Below are 21,133 nucleotides of genomic sequence, written 5' to 3' on the forward strand. Positions count from 1 at the left end.
TAGAAATCAGTGTATATATTTGCTTGCTGCAGTAGTGATTGCAGGTGAGCAGACTCATTTATCATATTTCAAAAATTGTGGTGGGTGACAGGTTCACAGGAGTGCCCGGGTTGGTTTTAAAGTGTACCTTCCTGTTTCTGTCCTTTTCATCTGCTCTGGATGGCCTCTGAAAGAAAGAAATGGTGAAACACCCTTTCATGGTGTTGGCCAAGTCTGTGAGATTGCAACCCCCTCTACTGGTGACACCTCTGTCAGACTCTACGAGTTGCTTCTCTCAGACTGTTTTCTTCAGTCCTATTTTTTTCCCTTTCCTCTTAACCCAACATTTAGTTCCTCTCTGTATACCTTTTTAACTTGCCCACGAGTGCTAAAGGAGAAACTTGATATGTTAAATCATAATGATTAAAAGAAAAGTGGATACAAAAGTACGTGTATGATCACTTTGAAATTTCCTACATCTGTAGTGTATTCTTAATTTAACTGTGGCTTTGAGGTGGAGATTTTTAGTGTTAATTCTTAAATTAATAAATGTGAGACAGAAAAGGAAAACATGCTGACAGTGCTCAAAAGTAATACTTACCAGGTGTATGAAGCAGCAGAGTCTCTTCATAATCTGTTAAAATATTTATCTTGCCAGGTCTGTACATTTTTATGTCTACCTGCCTGAGACATGTTCTTTCTACATGTTTTCAGTCAGCAGGTGTGCAGCTTGACTCAGTAGTGTTGATCTAGATATTTTATATTATTGCATCAGTAATGATGACTTTGTTAGGAATCAGCATTAGAGCTACTTTTTCTTTCAATGTGATACAAGTTCTACTTTCAGAAAGAAAAACCTTGAGTCTATGTACAACTGTCATATTTTTTTCTTCTATGGAAGTGTAATTATGTTTGTTTTTTTTTTATTCTTTGTCTTCTGTTACTTGTTATTCTGTCTGCTAAATAACTGAAATAGAAATGTCTCTTAGTGAAGAAATGTCATGCGTTCTTTGTGGCATAATTTTCATGAACAAAGCAGAATGCATTTGATGCCAGAGTCAGTGGAAGCCTTTGCTGCCTCTTTTTCACTTGTGTAGCATGACTGTCAGTAGAAGTTGCTGACTACAGTAAAAGCTGGATGTACATCCAGGACATTATTCATTCATTCTGGCAGGTGGAGAGGACAAATAGTTGAGACAAGATATGCTGCCATGCATATAGAGACAATGACAAGTTGTAGAGCATGTCTTAGAAGTATATAGCACTTCATAGTTGCATTACAGTGTTTTCATGACTATTAGACAGCATTTGTCTGTAGAATGGTGCATTTTCCTACCACTTAGGGGGAAAAATTGGCTGAAGGCTAGAACAAAGTAATTGCTTCATTAGATAACATTGAGTATTTGATTGATTCTGATAGGCACAATTACACTGATAATAGATGACTTGCCTTTGCCAAGGTGGGGCAAATGCCGATGGTCTGTTTGGCATTCTGCATTAGGCATCACGTGGGTGTGATGAACATCACAAACATCTCTCTGTCGCACCAAGACATAATGAGGTGCCAGTGTTTGGATCTAGGATGCATCCAGGTTGCCTTCAGACTATTTTGCTGCTGAAAGATAATGTTGGTGATGGTGAGCTGCTGCTCCGCACAGAATTCTAGCAGAAGGCGACCATTATCGTTGCAGTTTCCAACACCATGCTTGCCTAATACTCCTTTCCAGGCTTCAAAGTTCTTTCCTACTCTGGCATTGAAATCACCAAGGATAATGGTCTTATCATCTGCGGGAACCTTTTGGGTAAGGCGGTGCAGGTCGGTGGAAAATTTATCTTTTTTGACAGGGTCAGCTTGGAGAGTTGGGGCATATATACTAAAGAGGACAACATATTGCTTGTTGTGTAGTGGAAGGCGTAGGGAGATAATGCGGTCAGAGTGACCTGTCGGCAGATTTTTGAGTTTAGAAACAATAGAGTTTTTAATCATGAAGCCAACTCCTGAGAAATGCCTTTCGGTTCTGGGTTTACCTGACCAAAAGAGTGTATAACCGGCACCATGTTCTCTGAGGCTGCCTTCCTCATGGAGACAGACTTCACTGAGAGCAGCAATGTCAATGTTGAGACGTGACAGTTCGTGGGCAATTAGGGCAGAACGACGCTCAGGACGTCCACTATCCTCAGTATCAAGCGTGGTTCTGATGTCCCAGCATGCTAGAGTCAATTTGGGTATACCTTTGAAGGCAGGTGTGTGCCTCTGCCTCTTAATCTTTGTTTGACCGCAATTAGAAGATGCCCGTTGGCCGCGGATAACCAACTGGGTGAAGGGTGGAGATGAGCTTTGGTTAGGCCACCTTTTCTAAGCCCCTCTCCATGTGGAGCAAGCAGTGCTCTCCTTGAAAAAGGCTGCTTGCCATCTGAGCACGGCGCGGCCCGGCTGCCATCCAAGCGCCAAAGCCCAATATAGTTATGTCTTATATAGACTTCTTAATGTATTTTGTAACATTCCTGTTTGCATTATGAAATCAGAGTTGAACTTCTTATTTTTTTTAGGCTTTTACAGTGAATTGCTTGCATTCTTTGCCAAATCTGTTTTAGGCATCTCATTTGAATACTTTGCTACTTTGAGTGGTATCTTAGTACAAATGCAAATAGGTTTTTCAAAATGATTCCCATCTTATTCAGTAAGTGCTGAATCCTATAAAAAAAGAAACTTGGTGGGCTGGAGTTAAGGTTGTTTGGGTGACTTTTTTCCTTTGTGATTTCTTGATTTCAGAGCTTCATAGCAAAGACAGATTTCTTTTGTGTATGTATGTATGTATGTAGATATAATATATATAAATAAAAAATGTCCTGCTCAATGGTGGATAGATGCTTACTTTTCTTACTTGCATAATTCCAACTTTTGTCTATTTTAGGTTTGTATGTTAGAAATATAAACTTTCAGTGAATTTGTCTATAATCTGAAATTTGTAAATCACTGCTTTTTAATGAACTGCTTTCTTTCAAGTTCTTGGGTAAGATTTGTGGTGTAGTAGTGCATAAGCATATTTACATAATGAATGACTGTTATGATTTAAAGCCTTTAATTGTTTAGCTCTCCAGTGAATAGTCTGCAATTTTAATTTAATAATGTACTAATAACTGATATTTGATAATATATTAATCACTGGAAAGTAGTAAAATTGGAGTGCTTTGGTAACTTTAATGAAAAAATGTAACTGACATATTATTCTGGGTTTTTTGACAAAACCATTTTGGCTTCTGCAGCAGCAGCGTTTTATACCACATATAAATGTACAGTGGCATGTGGTTATCCGGCTGTAAAGTGTGAAGTCAGAAGGGTCCTAGTCAGTGGTGGTACTTCATTGTGGTGGACGTACTCAGAGCTACAGGAATGGAAAGATTTCCCCAAGGATGGTGGCCAGTTATTACTGGTGTGATGGCAGCGTGGTCTCTGGCTGTGGGGTGTACCAGTCACCAAAATTTGGCTTGGAGTTTTCTGTTAAATGCTTATTTACCACTCTGAACTTTTTGCTTTTTATTGTTCACTCCCAGATGAGGAAGTGCTTATTTTGTGTAGTTCCTGTCTTCCTTCCAACATAGTAACATTTCTCATACAAAAGCCATGTCACTGTGCCAGAATTCTGCCGACTCTTTTAAAGATCAAGATTCCATCTAATATTTTTTCTAAACTGGCTTGCCTGTTTTTTTGTGTTGTGGTACTTTATTTTGGAGTTTTAACAAACTTGTTCTTGTCAGGGAAAGATGAAGTAAAGCAGATGTAGTTTGAAAATGTCTTTGTGTCACAAATAATGAATGAATAGTGTATTTCATTTAAAGCAGAAAGCTTATTCCAGTCCCTGGCCTCTGCTGCCCTGTTGTTTGATGTTTGTGGCACCTATTTTGTAATGGAAGTTACAGGAAATAGTCACCTCAGGTGAAACCTACCTGTACTGTCTTGGCCACCATGAAATGTCCTTTTACTATCATAGACTCATTAATTTGTGAGATCTCCTTTGTGTTAGATAGCATAAGCAAATTATTCAAAATTCCTTTAAACAAAAACTAGTCTGTATAGTAACTTCATTATTATTAATTACCATTAAGTGTTATTCATCAAATTAATGAAGTAAGGGGGATGTGCAGCTTAGCATTTTGGAAAGTGTAGAGTTAAAAATTTACAGGAAGAAAGTAAAAGTTTGCCAACTAGTTGTTTCTGTATTTTAAAAATATTTTTAGAACTTGTTTAAAAGTTTAGTTTCTACATTCTTCCTTTTCCCTAAATAACCCAAGAATGACTTTGCAAAATATTTTTCAGCAAGTTTATGAATGGTGACAAAATCAAGATACGTGCACACTGTTTTTCCCAGTATGTTCAAAAGTTTCTGCAGTTTCCTTAAGGCTTAAGCCATGTATTTTATTTTAGAACTTTTATTTCGGATTAACTCCAGTTTTTATACAGACTGATTATAAGATAGAGGAATTTGAGGCAAAAGTGCCTTTGTATCGAGTAGTATCAAAGTAATTATGTAAACTTCAAAGGTGTCTGTACCTGTTTATGTATGCTTTTAAGGTATGGTATAAAATTGTTATGCAGGCTATTTTCCTTTTTATTTCTGAAGACGTATGCTTTCCTATATGAAATTTTCAGAAAGCTGCTAGGCTTTCTTCACAGCTGCATCATGTTCAGAGGCTCACATTCATTCTAGGATTGACTAAAAGCAATCTATTTTCTCTTTTTCTTCCATATGATCAAGGAAGTCTGTTTTTTGGCAAAAATTTTACCACTAGTTAAAAATGTGATGGGCGTTCTGTATGTCCAATTCCATTTCTGTACTGTGTTTCACAAAGACATTCAGATTTGGTGTTAATGATACCTTTTATCATTAAATTATAGTAGCAAACTTTGCTTTTCAATGAAGTTATATTACAATAGTGTTAAATAAAATGTGTAGTTTTTATTCCTCTGCCTTACAGTGTGAATAGATTACATTTTTTAACTTATTATCATCATTTTTAGGAAGCAACAGCAGATACAAGTGTTGAAATTATCTTAGACTGTAATAAGTAGACAGTAACAAATAATTCACTTCATTTGTTGTGTATGTAGTGTGTCCTATAACCCATGGTCCTGAGGATGACAGGATGGAATTTTTCTGTGATCATCTGCATATTTTTTATTTGTCTTTCTTCAGTTGAAGAAGTAATGTTTTTGTGTTCACAGATTTGGATCTGTGTAGCACTGAAGGAGGATCAGCTGAAGGATAGGCTGTCATTGTCCATCTACCATCCAGTGCCATGCAGGTTGTCTTCACCCTAGACCTGAAGTTCAGTTCACTATTCTGGAATTTGCTGCTCCTTCTCCTTTAAAGGAGGAAATGAGCAGTATGTTCATGGCAATGCCTCCGCAGAAAAGTGTGGTTTAAAAAAAAGGAAGGTTTTCTTTGCAACTGAATCGTAAAATACAAAGGGCCCCTGAATGATTCAAAAAGTTATAGCATGGCAGTCTTCTGTTAATATCTGATAATAGACATAGCTAGAAAGGCAGCAGGAGAGGGAACCAGTGGTGATTTTATTGGAATGCCATGCTGGTAAACAAGCTCTCTCAGGATAAATAGAAACAGTAGAGGATTAAAGCACTAAAACAGAGGAACATTGAAGACCTTTCTTCTGCTTGGAAACAGTAATAATATTCAACCAAATAGGAAATGCTTTAGTTTGATGACAGAAATGAAGGGAAGGAGAAGCTGAGGTAGTGCTGCATCTAACTGCCTGATAAGAGGAAGCAGAACAATTCAAGTGTTGCTGTTGTATAGTAGCTTAGAAGTGAATAATTTTGGTTGAGATGCTCAATTCAGTCGTGTTGCTGTTTGGGTCAGCAGGGCTACTCTCAGTTACTGCACTTGCAGGCCATGGCTGTTTTGGTAGAGGATGGAATAATGAAACCAGCTTCTTGCTGGAAGCAATGAGGTGAAGCAGAGTGAAGCTGGCAAGAATAGAGTGTGCTGAATTTTAGCTCACATTACAGGAGACAAGAACAAAACTAAAAAATCCTTCCTACTGGTGGTAGTTTTGAATTCAAGCCATGCTTCTGCACAGCAAACTGACAAGTCTGGAACTGCAAAGGAAGTTAAAAAGTTCTTCAGACTTCTACCTGTTTGTTCCCCAAAAGAAAAGAATTGCTTTATTGCCCTAAAGCGAGAAGTCAGATCATCAGGGCTGTGAAAATATATCTGCTGTACTTTGGCTGCTTTTCCCTTTATTTAGTTTAAGTAAGTAAGCTTTGAAATAAGTATTGAAGGATCAGGGAGGAGGCTTAAAATAGCAGCAGTGAAGAAGTGAGAAGATCATTAAGTTCTATTTTTTCCTGCCAATCAGATGTTTCACTTTTTGCCTATGCACATTCTTTTCCTTCCATTTAAGGCAGATGACCTTTCTTCAGGTCAGATTATCTGTCTGATGACATGGGTAGGTAGCATTTGTGTGGTTTCTGATGATGAGAGATGTTTGTTCTGCAACACTATTTAAGCAATTATTTGAACCCAGTTGATTCAGTTGAATGCTGACATGCACTATTATTTTATGACTTGAGCTCACATCAGTATTATGATACCTCATTCTTCATACTGTGATAGGTAAGGAACAAACCTCAGTAACATTTCTTCCTACTGAATTTCCTTTGTGTCTGTGTGCTTAGAATGAGAAATAAAGAATGAACAACCGATCAAAAGTCAAAAGCTTTTGTTCTGTGGGTACAAGCACTCACATGGGGGATTGGACTCCACTGTTGTCTTGTCTGTACTTATATCAAATCCATTTCTGAAGACCTCCACTATTTCTATAGGTAACATTCATTTATAAATGGTTTAGACCTAGGAAATACAGGTCACTTTGAAGAGTTACCCGAAGAAAAACTTATTTATTTAAAGAAATTAAAGATGTAATCTTTGTTGTTTGTTTTCTCTCAATGCTATCATTATTTGCAGATGTCTAACTGTGTATTGGCTAAATCTTTGGGTATATTATATGAGCTTTGGAATCTACACTTGGTTCTGTCTGCAAGTATTTCCTTAGCATATTGAGTACTGCAAATAATTACTTTCTATTAGACCCAAATATATCATAATTGAATGTTTGCTCTTTTATACACAGTCTCTTCCATTTCAAGATTGTAAATGTTCATGCTAGATTTATTTTGCATAATAAAAATTCCTGTTTAATTTGCCATCTCCCTGTAAATTACATTTATTCACTTATTTTAATAAAGCGTAGCTTTTCAAAGTACATCATTCTGATGGTTCAAAAAATGTACCTTCTTTTTTTCTCTTTTCAGATTTATCCAAGAACAGATTAACTGAGGTTCCTATGGAGTTGTGTCATTTTGTGTCACTGGAAACACTAAATCTATACCACAATTGTATTAAAAATATACCAGATGCCATAGTAAACTTGCAAATGCTAACTTATTTAAATTTGAGGTAAGTTTAACTTTGACACTTTTTTTTGTTTGTTTGCAAATGTGTAAAGATTTTATTGTCTACGCTTTATATATTTCTGGAACAACTGACTACCTTTTTCATTTTACTGGAAACAGTAATGCAAAAGCTCTTTGGCTGTACATACAGCTCTGTGTGAAGGCATTTTAAAGGCCAAAATGTAAAACTAATTATTGAGAGAAAGACCAAGAAATACTAATCCATGTCTTTCCCATACTCATGTAAAAAATTCAGGATGCTAATCACATCAGCACAGTTGGATTCTTACAATTCACTTCTCATGACAAATTTTGTAAAACTTGACATACATTTTGTAGTTAAAAAGATGAAGAGACAGACACAGAAGATTTATGTTTTTATCCATGGGAATAGAATGGAAAAGCACGATACTTTATCACTAAGATTTTGTCTTATGCAATAAATATACTTACTACCTGTTTTAAGGAGGAAATGGCCAAGAATTAGACACCATTGTCTCTTTTCAATGAAAAGTCTGTGTGAATACTAACCAGTATAGAGAATTGCTGCTGGTTAAAGTGCAGGTGAACACATATTGCTTTTAGTGGAGGGCACGTAAGCCCTTTTTCAAGTGGAGCAAGATGTGGAGTTTTCTTTGCAATTAATAATGTAAAAACTGTAATAGTAAAATAAGTAAAATGTAATAATCTGATCTTTGTGAGAATGAGGTTTGAGCGGATGGTGCAGTGGCTCTTGGTCCTTTAAATTCAAGGTATGAAGGTTTGATCATCAGTTTTATCAACACTGAGGATCTTTCTTAAGCCTTCCTGTATTATTACTGTACTGCAATTTTGGCCACTGTGGAACACCGTTTTGGCTCTAAAAATTGAAATGTTATGGTGTGTTCTGAGTATCTGCACACATACAGGGAATAGGACTTGAAATTTTGCATTAGTGTTATATATACATAAAAAAATTAAGACTGGATTAAGTTGTTAAATTTACATAAAATATCGTGGTAAATTTAAGAATTAGATTTAACTCGGAACTCAATATCATGAACCAGTGACTCAGTGCAGTGATGGAATTTGTGTGAATCATCACAAAACCATAATAGTTAGATTTTATATTACATCTGACAGTAAATTGGACAAAATAAAAGGAAGTTTTTCAAGTTCTTACGGTCATTTCCCTCAGTTTAAAATCCCCTCTTCACTTGGATGTGCCCTTCCTCCTTGTTAGTTGTTCATAGTAAACAGGTTAAAGAAGGAAATATAGCCTTGACTTTCTAACTATGTTGCTTCTTGGCAAGAAATACATTAGAGATATAGAATGCATATTTTTCTGCCTGTCACCAGCAGAGCCCATATGTTAAATAGCATTAGAAAGTGATGCCAAGAGATATACGGTGTCTTTGGGCCTTGGTGGATACTGTTCATGTTTTATTTAAAGAAATTCCTTTTAAACTAACGATGATTTATTACTCACTTGCCCTGGTGATGTACTGTTCTTTATCTCTTAGTGGGTTGCTTCTGAGTTCTGTAGAGCTTAAAAATTGTTTTGACTTGCTTTTTGTGTGTGTCTAATCTGCTGATCTGTGGCATAGTGTAACTATTTTAGAGTCTAGATTTCCTCAGTTTGAGTTCTTTAGAACTTAAAAAAAATATTTCTACTTAATTTTTAGAAAAAGTTGTGTCTTGGGCATCTGTAAAGACACTAGAATTAAAAAACCTGGCTCCACAATAAACATTGATTCTTTTTTCAGCTACTGGTGGTTAATAGTTGGATTTCTCATTTTTAATGTCTTTGGGTTTGTTATTTGATATCTGTCTGTTTCCTGGCTTGTGCAACAGAGATATGATGATAGTTTGCTTTGTAAAATGTTTTGAGACAGTTGGTGTGGAGCATGAATATAAATCTTTATATGCAGCTTTGTAGTATACTGCTGGATTGGCAGTTGAAGAAATGCTGTGAAACTTGTGGAATTTTGATTTTTGTTTGGTTTTGTTTCACTTCAGGGTTTCTTACTGCAATTACACATGGCAATTCCTACCGTGTGTTTTCAGAGTTCAGACACACCTTTGCTCTCTGAAGCCTTAACAGTTAAGCAGAAGCTAATTAAAATGGTTTATACTGGGGTGCCACTTTTAAGTTACTGTTCGTTGTTTTACTACAGGTTAATACTCATAAGAAAGAACAAGTATTTTAAAAACCTTTAAATATTCTATGACAGAGTAGTTAATATGTTATTCTGATAAGCATGAAGTTTCTTCTGGAAATTGAGCCACAACTCACTATTTTTAATGATGTGGTGATCACAAAGTGTCATGACATTTGCCATCTTTTACATTTGTCATGTTTTAGCTTATGAATCTTGGAAAGAAATGAACCATTGATAGTCCCAGGATTTTTTGACTCTATTTAACTGGGTTAATATCATAGAACCATATAACAAGAAGTATCAAGTAATCTTCAGCTATAAATGTTTTTAAAAAGAATTGAGAAAATAACCATTTTGTCTGTAATTTATATATTTGTCTTTTAGTTGGAACAGAAGGCATCCATTTTAGTGGCACATAAAACCACAGGAATGTTTAAATACTTGCAAAATACTGTCTCAGTTGACTTTCCGGTATTCATTAGGAAGGGAAACAGCTGTTCTTGGTGAAAAACAGATTTGTTACAATATTGTTAAACTGATGTAGTGCATTTTTCCCAGAGTGATAAAGTTCACAATGTTGTTTAGTCAATAATGCAGGCATTTCTGATGTACAAGTGTTTTCTTAATGATTGGCATTTGAAAATTTAAATTTTATCTTCATAAAATCTGACCCATGAAAATGAAGAAATTTTGCAACTCTCAGACTTTATGTGAGTGTACAGTAGAACATCACTGATGGTTTTAATGTTTTGTTTTGTTTTGTTGCAGTCGAAATCAGCTTTCTTCTTTGCCAGCTTGCCTGTGTGGTCTTCCTCTAAAAGTCTTAATTGCAAGTAACAATAAGCTAGGTTCCCTTCCAGAAGAGATAGGTCAGCTAAAACAGTTAATGGAATTGGTATGTTACTGATCTTTTTTTTTTACTTTTTATTTTGACTTCTTTTGTATTTAAATAGAAACAAAAAAAATCACTTTGCACATATATTTGAACAAGTGTTTAATACTATAATGCAGGTTGAAAGACAAAGTTTTTTTTCAACTGTTGGGTAGTGGCACAATAATAGTTTCCTTTATATTCTTTTGAACTCTTTTAAACAACATCAATGCCCTTGGTTCATTCAATACTCAGTGTCAAAGTTCATGGTCTTTATAAGTTTTACTCATCCCTGCACCGACTCCCCGTTTCACTGTATCAAGTTCAAAAGTTCTGGCATCAGACTCTGCAAGGCTGTACCCCTTCCTTAGCACCCTCCCCTCCTGCTTCATTTTTGTCTGTTATTACTCTCTGCTTACCACATTGCATTCCACTCCTGATACTGGTCTTATCAGTCTATTTTCATTTTATTTCAGTATGTTTGTCACGCAGCCTTTCTTTCCTGGGACACCTATCTAAACAGATATCCATTCCAAAGTTATATTCCTCTTGTTTTCAAAACTGTCCACATGAATACTGTTTCTGCCAGCAATAGATCATCTGTAATAGATCATCCACTCAAGGACAATCTGAAAAAGTAGAAAAATTATTTGGTACTAAAGATAAAAAATAAATTTAATTGCAAATGCTTTTTTAAATATATGTGTGGAAAATATATATAAGATAATGCTTCCCTTTCTCTCTCTTTATCTTCCTCTTCTATAGGAAGGCTGAGACTGAATTCTTTATGGCATATGCTTTATGTCTTCTGGTTATTTCTATTCATCTTGACCTTTTGAGATATAAATTGACAAATAAACCACATTTTGACACTGCTGATTTATGCATAGTAAAACAATGACTTTTGAACTTTCTTCCAGCTGCTGCTATCTCCTTTGACAGTATTTATCATGCACATCTTTTCTGTACCTGAAAGTGCCTGCTTATCATATTACTCTTTTTATAAAAGTAGTTCCTCCATTAAATTGTGTTGCAGAAATTGAGCTAATCTTGCTCTAGGCCGCAGTCCTGCTATTGATTCTTCATATGTGGAGTGAAGTGACAATGGAGGGGCTTTTTTCTTCTAGTATTCCTGAATGGCATTCTGTGGCATCAGTCTTCTGTTACAGATTACAATTGATCTGGCTGTTGAATAGGATGGACAGGTGGTTACCTTTTCCTTTCTGGGTTATGCCTGAGAGAAAGACTAGCAAGTTTGTTTTGTTTGCTGAACATTATTAGTTTTTCTTTTCAAATAGTTGGAAGTTTTGTGTGTGGGTGGGTTTAGTATGATTACAGGAATGGTTCTGAATTAATCTTAAAAGGAAAAACATGTTAGACTATAGCATTGTTTTTGTTGTGCTTAAAATAGATGCAATAAAAGGTGATGGTTCCAGTTTTATAAATGAAGTTAAATTTAGTAAAAAATTAGTTTAAAATTAGTAACAAAATTTAGTAAAAAATTAAAAGCTTGAAAATCAATGTAGATTATACTCAAAGCAGATGGGATTTGTTTAGTTCAAACATATGTTTAAATTCTGGAATACTGGATTTTCATATTGCTTTCCACTTACGGTATAGTTTCAGTGTTACACTTTCTCAAGAAGAACACAACAATTCCTGCTCTAACAATGAGAGGGTCTAGCAACATGTCATTTGGTAGCCTAGAAGATTTATGAAAACTGAAAAAGATCTGATGCTTGTTCTTTGTGATGAGAAAGCAGCGGGGGGGGGTAGTTGAATAAGAAGTTTTTGTTAAATCGAGCATGATTTTGCTCAGTTGAGATGACCTTATTACTTAGTTTGATGCTACCGTGTGTGTTTGGTACATTTCCAGTGAAGTGAGTTGCACTATTTAACTGGAAATGACATAACTCTGATGTATTGGGAAAAGCAAATAGTGGTAGGATTGAGAGTGGGGATATGTATTGGCATGTATAATATAATGCAGTTTGGATAATAAGGTGATCATTGTTCTGAAATGAGTAAAAAAACATAAATAAACAAACAAAGAAGATTAAGTCATACTGCAGTTGTTGGACGAAAAATTCAGCTGTGTGAGAGCAATGCCAGCCTGAACAGCAGGGGATTCAAGCAGAACCATTGCCCAGCCCTCTGGCTGGGAATACTGCTGTTTTAATACATACACAGTGCCAGTGTTGAGCTGGGCCAGGGGATTGATCCCGAGATGCCACCTGGCTGCAGTGCTTGTATTAATAGGACTTTTCCAAGCAACCTCAGGTTTCCCAAGTGTTTCACAAGCTGCATGCAGTAAGAACTGTGTGTACATAGCAAATGGGTTTTTTTAATCTAACTTTTTAAACAAAATTTACCTCTGTAGCCACTGTAAAGTGACATAAACGTAATTTGCTGCAAATTAGATCAGATCTTTCCAACAAACATTGCGTTTTTCCCACTCTCCTCCAAAATGGAGCAGGTAATTCTTTTTCTATTACATGTATGTATTTATATAAATTTTGTGGCATAGAGTAACTTAGATATTACATACAGAAAATTTTCAGGTTTTCTTTTAATTTCTAGGGTTTTGACAGTTAACGTACAAGTACCAAAGTAACATAAATTATTCTCCCTGCAGAACACTTTGCAATTAATTGCAAAATTTGGTTGGGATATTTACTTTTATTTGCAGCTCATTATCTCAATCATACATCTGCTGTCAGCCAGGAGGATGGGTGCAAAATTAGTGTGAACATAATCTGAAACCTCCTTTCTGTCAAGGAAAAGGAATTAGGCAGAGATGGCTCAGTAATTGTACCCAGAACTATCAACTGTATAGTAAGATTCTGGTCTCCATCCTATCGGGCAGTATTGCACTGCTACCTTCTTCAGATAACAGCCCTCTCCATCTCTGAGATGCTCCTGTCTCATGTTGGAAGCCTTTAAATCTCTCAGCTTGGATTTATGTCCTTTACCTCATTCATCTAATCAGCCTGACCATGCAGGACCTGCTGTTGCCTAAGAAGGTCCATGTACTCATGTATTGTGTAGCTTCTTTTTACTGTTCAGTATGGCTTGTATGTCACAAGCTTTCTGTATCCACACACTTTTCAGGAATAACTGCTCGGTCGGGAGGCCCTAATTTAAAATGAATGTAAGGAGGAAGTTTGCCTTAATTTGAATGGTTTGGATAAACTCCCCGTGTGTGTGTGTGAATAAATATGTTAATATAGACTCGGAGTCCCATATTGATTTGTTTAAGACCATTTAAACTTTACCATAAACAAAGGAAAAAAGCCGATCATTTTAATTTGCTTTCATGCCACAGAAATTAATGTTAAATTTAAATATGCCTTACACTTCTCTGATTTTGAGAAATTGTCTTGTCATGGCAGGACATAGCCTAACTGGTAAGAACAAAATAGAATTAATGCAAGTCTGACCTTAGCAAATACTAGCCCCTACTTTTCAACAAATGCTAGCAAATACATGCCAATAGCAAATACTAGCAAATACTCAGAATGTGAGTAGGTGTTTGAACTTCAGTTGCCTGCGGATGTCCATGAAGCAAACTGCTGGTTGTATAGTTCCTTAAAAAATTATTAGCTTGAAAACGATAAGCATTTGACTCTGATAGTATTGCATCCATTATTGGCAAAGTAAATGGGAAAGATAAACACTGTCTCTGTCACATACACACACTCATGAAGTCTAATAATAGTCAAGAGCATAACTAGGATAATGTTATAGGTCTTTGTTTTCCATGGCTATTCAAACAAAGTAATAAAAAAAGCAACTTGGGCTGCAGTGTTTAGTAGGATAAAGGATACCACTGTCTCTAGAGATCTTGTGAATGCTGACATGCTGTCACAACAGATCAGTCTTACTGAGGATGTTTTGAAAGGCTGTAGGTGGAAGTGGACTTTGTTTTTGAGGCTACACACTGCCGGGCTTTTTTTTTTTTTTGGTACTTCGTTTACAGTTCTCTCTCTCTTTCCCTGACTTGTTCTGACATGTGTGCCTAAGTGCACTTGGTCTAGAAAGTTTCTTTGGCACAAGGTGACTTTAAATTTAAATTCTGTGCTCTAAAAATCAGTTATCTAATTATGAAGTCATTTAAAGTGTGTAGATTAAAAATAGGACAGTAAAGCTTCAAAAATAAATGATCTGGGAACAGTGCAATTAAAGAAACTTTGTGGCAAAAAATGCACTCGTTAGCTGGGATTTTTAATTTCCTTGTCTAAAAGCTACAATAATTTCCTGACTGTGTTTTGAGAAGGGAAGGAAGCCTTGGCAACAGTGAGATTCTGTTATAAGAAGAAACTTGTCTGCTACAGGGAGCAGCATTGCCAAATCACATTTTGCTTTTGCTATCATTATTTAGGCTGGAAGACAGAGAGTTATTGCAATGCTTTTGACTAGTATTAAAGCAAGTGTCTTCAAAGAGATTACTTAGCAATGTGACTCACTTCTAGAACTTTTGTAGTCCAAGAGCTCCCAGATACTGTATAAATCAATTTGAAACAGTTGAGAGAGTAGGTGTATTCTGTTGGCTATTCAGGAAAATTTTAACATGACCCCACTTAGATTTAATACTATGAAATACTGTTTCATTCTTTTAATACAGAAATGAAAGCATAATTGGGACATCACTTAAATTTACAGGTTGCCTGGAATGTAAGAAGAGGTTTCAATGTTCATTTGGTAGCAAAAATGATAGCTAGTATCTGACAACTGTTTCATTTTAGACCAACTTTATCCAAGAAGTTGATCTTCCGTACACATTCGTAACAGTTTCTTGTTATAAATAAAGTATCATATTTATTACAGTAATACCACTGTATATAAACTTCTTGTTTGAAGCTGTGCTCAGTAGTGCCAGATCCTGTACTTTCAACTCAACTTTACAGAAGTTGCTCCTTTAAGAATGCTGAAATGAGGATAGATACCAATTTCATCCAGATTATTAAACCATTTAGTCATCAAAATCAGACCTGCTTAGAACCTGTCTAGGCAGTTAAGAAGTACATTTTACAATGAATAATATGTTGAATATCTGTATAATACTAAACAAGATCTGTCCTATTTTATTATGGCCTACTGCATGCTGTGAGAATCAAATATATGCCTTTAGTGAGCATCATTATAAAATGCTATTGCTGATTATTATTATCATCATCATCATAATAATCATTATAATTATTATATTTTGCTTAAATATTCCCTCTAGAAGAACAAGAACCTTTTTAAAAACTCAGATCCACACACTAGTAGTTTTGCATTTCATCCTAATGTATTCGGTTATATAACCATGATACCAAATTCTTAATGTGAAGAAAAGAACAAAAAAATAGAACATCTTAAGCAAATGGTTTTGAATGTTTCTACACAAATAAAATTAACTTTCAAAATTAACCTGTTCTTCAAATAAGAATTTGCTCTGCTTTTAGGTGATGTGTAAACATTTTCCCATGTATCTTGTTTTACATTGTGACAACAGGACATAGATTGTTGCATGTTGTAAGGTTAATAAAATGTTACAATGATAATAGCAACTTGGCTACATTTGTATTATTAAACATCTAGAATCTGAAAGTTCATTATTATTTGTTATTACTGTTTTGCTGTAGGATGTCAGCTGTAATGAAATCACGGCTTTGCCACAGCAGATAGGCCTGCTGAAATCTTTAAAAGAACTGAATGTCCGAAGAAATTACCTCGAAGTTTTACCCCAAGGTAAAAGCAAATGAACAAAAAATACCTTTACAGTAGCTCTTTTTATTAGCATTTTGGAAGTATTTTTTACTCATATTAGTAAATATGATTAAAAGGTAGTAATTACTTTGTGTTCAAAATTATTCCGTTTGAGTTTGCAGAGTATAACATTGTGGTATTCACTGAAGAACAGTGTGTGAGGTTTTTTTAGTGTCTTATCTTTATGATTCTAGGTGTCTTTTAAGTTAGATAGGCATCTGAATGCAATATGGGAACTGTCATCTGAGTTTCAGGAAAAAAAGATATTTCAAAGAACTGGTTTTAATATTTATGAACACTTGCATAATAATAGCACTTTCATTTCCTAGTACTGAATGGAGTAAATGTTGATCTTATTCCTCCCTGAGTTTGTATTTTTCCTGAATGCAAAAGAAGCTTTATTCAGAAATATTATTTTATGGCAAAAATAAAAACAGATATAACACCTTCTCTCCTTTTTGTTACTTTTAGAACTAGTGCATCTTCCCTTGGTAAAGTTTGACTTTTCCTGCAATAAAGTGCTTGTGATTCCAATTTGTTTTAGAAAGATGGTGCAGTTACAAGTATTACTGCTTGAGAATAATCCTTTGCAATCTCCACCAGCACAAGTAAGTAACAGCTATGATTTAAATTGTGCCTTAATATTGGGTGGATGATAGCAAATTATAGACTATAAAATGTCATGTTCTGCAATTGCAAGCTTCTGAATTTCAGTCATCACAGACATTAGTTGTTGAGATCTAAATAGGAAATATCTAAATAAGACATGAGAATATACTGTGTTCTATGTATGAGTCTGTGCACCCCTTTAACCAACACACATCTGGAAGATCTCCATTCTGTTAACTGCTTGTTTATTTTTGTCATTCCTATCTGCATATGAAACCTAATGTTAGAATATGTATATAATTTTGAAAAAGAGAAGTGAGAAATTTCCTGGATAATTTTTCTCTCTGTTAATAAGAATCCAGTTCTAGGAGGTTCTGCAGTGATTTATTATTAACTTAAAGATATGCAGATGGTCTAGAACATAATCCATGTGAAATTTATTTAACTTCATAGTGTAAGTTTATAGATTGTGATACACAAAGAAATCAAACTCCTATTCTGAACTGTAGGCCACAGTGAGTAATAATGATAATAAATGAATGGAACCTGTAATCTGTATCTCTGAAAGTTACAACTGTTCTAAATTAACAGCTGTTGAAATACTTAAGAATTTTTATTCCATTGGAGAAATGGTTTTTCATAATCAATAGTGATGCTGCTTTTAAACTAAAAAAAAAAAAAACAGAGCAAGTTGAAGTGTGCACTTAAAGAAAAAAAATTCTAAAATGCATGTGAAATCCATCATAAGAATGCTTGGACACTAGCAAAAACGATGTGACCAAGAATATAAAGGACACACTAATTAATTAACTGTCAATATTGACTAATTTTGGCAAGTAATTATTCAATTTATCATTAGTAATAGGCCGCACCATATATTTAATGTAACTTTTTTTAGTTAAAAGCCCATTTGGATTTTTTTTAAGTAGGCTACATTATTTTCTTGTTTTCTGTCTTCATCTCTGAGGGTATTTTTACTGGTATACACAAATAATTGATTAGATAATTGAAGTACTTAGTAATTAAAAAAAAATAAAATCCATTTTTCTTTATGTGATATTCATTGTAATAGTAGTATTTGGTTTTCAGGGAAGTTTATGCTAAGTGACATTTGAAATAAATTATTTTTTTCGTTCTAGTTATAAAACTAACTTTTTTTTCTTGTCTAACAGATTTGTACAAAGGGTAAGGTGCATATATTCAAATATTTGACTGTGCAAGCCTGTCAGATTAAAACAGCAGACTCACTGTATCTTAATGCCATAGAACCACAGCATTTGCCACAACCTGTGGAAGAGAGGTATGTATGAAAGTCTCACTTAGTTTTTCCATGTAACACTTATAAACAAAGTTAAATAATATTTATCTTTAGATTCACAAGTTCTGTTTGTTTAGATGCTATTCAGAGTGCGTTTTTTTGAACAGAGATTTGTTTTACTTCTATTTAAATTAATTTGCTTTTATTCTAGTGAAATCCCTCTAAGATCTTAGGAAAAAAAATATTAATCAGTTCTAAATGAAGTTAGCAGCATGTTAGTTAAGAATTTAAAAGTGAACCTTAGTTTAAATCTAACCTCTTAGTATTGGCCTCCTTTAATATATTAAAAATATTTCAGATGCAAGTAACATTGGGTGTTCAAACTTTCTTGTAAACCTATTAACACACTAAATAAATTTTAATTTCTTGTGTTGGTTTGTGATGTATGTATTGTTATACATTTGCAACATAATTTTTAATTCATCCGAAGTCTTATTTGTCAAGCAGAGAACTGCATGAATGTTGAGATGCTTTTAAAGTGAAATGTGCTAATCTGTTAGCAAAATGAAGGACAAAATCTTTCATGTCTTGCATCAAACATCTAGGAAATACCATCTTGTACCATGGTTTAAGGACAGGAACTGAATGTGAAGCAGCTCCTTTCTATGAGATGCTCCATAGCCAGTAGGAAATGAGCTTTCAGCCAGCTCTTTCTTTGCTAACGTGGGCAGTATAATATAACCAATCAGAGAAGGTATATTTTTGGAGAGAAGTACTCAATAAAAACAAAGGGTTAATGTGAATAATAATAGAGATGTGGCTTCTAAAACCCTGGGGATAAAAAACAAGAGCTGTTATGCAATCTCTTTCAGTCATCTATATAAGGTTTCAAGCAAATCGCTTTTCTCCATGTACCTTTGGAGACATCTTTTTGAATTTCTATCAGATAAATTTCGAAGGTGAGAAGAATCCAGGATGAAGAATAGGTTTTCCATTTGGGAGACACTTCCTGGCTTTCTGTTTTAGTATATGAGAGAATTGGCAGGAATATCATATCTTGTATGATATTTTGATCATAGTGGAGATCACAGGTTAGGGTAAGGGGATAGTACAAAGTAGATATCAGTTGGTAACTAACAGCCTAATGCTCTCTCACATAATAATTACCAAATTTTTATTTCAGAGCATAACTTTATACTTCTAATGAAAAACCCAGTTAGAATTTTCATAGGCAGTTTCTGTGAAAAAATCCTTAGTGTTTACTGTTAAGAGGTAATTTAAGATTAGGATGAATTAATCAGATACCTTATTCGTGTGAAGACTGATAAAGCCCCTTTTTTAAATTGCCATATCAATCTGAATTCAATATTGCAGCTTTCAGGATAGCAAATGAAGAGATAAAAAAGTATATTTTAAAAAAAGTTAGATGATGAGAGTATTGCATCTAATAGTGTACTTCAAAATGACTAGAGGGCATATCAGGTAATGAAACCAGAAGAAAGAGCAATTACCATTATTACAGTAATTTTCTTATAAACCTAAATTTCAAAGTCTATTTTAAAGTACAAAAAGGAGGTTTCTGTGTTAATAATTACTCTAAGCTGCAGGGAGATATTTTAAATGGATCAGTGGTTACAATTAAATCAGTTGACTCCAGTTTGAGTTCAACTATTTTGGTTGCTTCTCCCAAAGTAAATTGCTTCAGTTGGACTCCTGTGCTACTTAGCTAGTAACTAAGCATTTTTGCCTAGTTTATAGACAAAAATAAGCTTATACTGGATGATTTCTGTTGTTTTCATTAATCCTTAGGTTAACCAGCCACTCCATCTGATCCATTTTACTACTACAAGACTGTAAATTTTTAGTTTTTAACTGTACCAGGCTATTTCACCCTCAACTATTAAGACTGGTTGGAAATTTGCTCTGATTTAAGTGAAACAAGGACAGAATTTGAATGTAAATGCTATGGTAGCTTTTTACCAATTTTTTTTTTTTTTTTTTATTCGCATCTAGCATTGATGACATCTACCCAAGTAAAAAGGACTCAGATTCAGGTGTTGGTAGTGATAATGGTGATAAACGTTTGTCAGCAACAGAGGTAAGTTACTTGCTCTTTGCATCCAGCTCCCCTTCCAGCACTCATATTTTGCCTATATTTTTAATTTGAATAGATTTTTAGCCATAAAAACTCTGCAAACCATATCCTTGACATAAATTTCTCACTAAGAAATGGCTGAAACAAAGGGAGACTGGGATATTTTAAATTCTTTTTGTGTGTACGCTATCCGGAGAGGGCAGTGAGATACTTGCTTCCAAGTGGTCAACAACCTACCAATAATGAAAATTCACTACAGTTCTCAGGCAGTTTACGTAATCTAGAGAATGAGAACCAAACCAGAATCCACATCTGCTGTTTTCAGTGAAGGAAATATGCCAACAGGTTACAGACTTACGACTTCTCACTTGATTTTTCTCTGACTGATAACTCTTTCCTGTTGGGAATTAATAGTGCCCAGTCCCAATATGTTCTGTGATGGGGTTATGGCAGATTGCTGTAGTGCAGGAACTTTAGAAACTTTGCAGATCTTAATGCACTTACATGCTCTGGTGGTTAGACAATGCTGGAAATAAGCCTTCAAACTGTTTTATGAACTATGATGTCTGACTGAGCAAAGAGAAAGAACAGCTTTGTGGGACTAGTGTTGTCCTAAGCAGTTAGAACTGACTTTCCTAGACCTTTTCTTCTGAGACACTGCCCAGCTGAACAGGGCACTAAATCTAGTTGGAGTTGAACTGAATAAATAATGATAAATAAGTAAATAATTAGCAATATAATTCAGTAATGATCTTTCTGAAATATACAGTGACAGAATTTTTGATCTGACCTTATGGGAAATATCTAGGTCACAATAGAATAATGACCTTCTCACTACTTAAAATAATTTTACACTGATTCTTTAGTGTTTATCTCCTCCTTTGAGGAAAAGGGATTCTGTTGCTTTTGAAACAAATGTATAGAGAATCAAGTAATGATTTCTAGCCAAACCTCT

General features: G+C 34.7%; 2 protein-coding genes across 8 annotated transcripts in view; both read left to right on the forward strand.

Annotated features, from left to right (window-relative positions):
- The window catches only part of LRCH1 (leucine rich repeats and calponin homology domain containing 1), a 115,666-nt gene that overhangs the window by 45,774 nt on the left and 48,759 nt on the right, over positions 1–21,133 (forward strand). For all 7 annotated transcript variants that reach the window (XR_010428713.1, XR_010428714.1, XR_010428715.1 and 4 more), the window contains exons 2-7: positions 7,313–7,457; positions 10,363–10,489; positions 16,093–16,198; positions 16,688–16,824; positions 17,998–18,125; positions 20,097–20,181. Coding sequence is in view for 3 of the 7 variants with exons in the window: in XM_064647281.1 (XP_064503351.1) it covers positions 7,313–7,457; positions 10,363–10,489; positions 16,093–16,198; positions 16,688–16,824; positions 17,998–18,125; positions 20,097–20,181 (728 nt within the window). In the remaining 4 variants the exon portion in view is untranslated. The remainder of the gene's footprint in view (positions 1–7,312; positions 7,458–10,362; positions 10,490–16,092; positions 16,199–16,687; positions 16,825–17,997; positions 18,126–20,096; positions 20,182–21,133) is intronic.
- RB1 (RB transcriptional corepressor 1) overlaps positions 16,547–21,133 on the forward strand; it is a 544,421-nt gene continuing 539,834 nt past the window's right edge. Inside the window, exon 1 of the mRNA XM_064647279.1 lies at positions 16,547–16,551. The gene's annotated coding sequence lies outside the window, so the exon portion shown is untranslated. The remainder of the gene's footprint in view (positions 16,552–21,133) is intronic.

This window comes from Pseudopipra pipra, chromosome 2 (genome assembly GCF_036250125.1).
Source record: "Pseudopipra pipra isolate bDixPip1 chromosome 2, bDixPip1.hap1, whole genome shotgun sequence".
NCBI classification, from domain to species: Eukaryota; Metazoa; Chordata; class Aves; order Passeriformes; family Pipridae; genus Pseudopipra; species Pseudopipra pipra.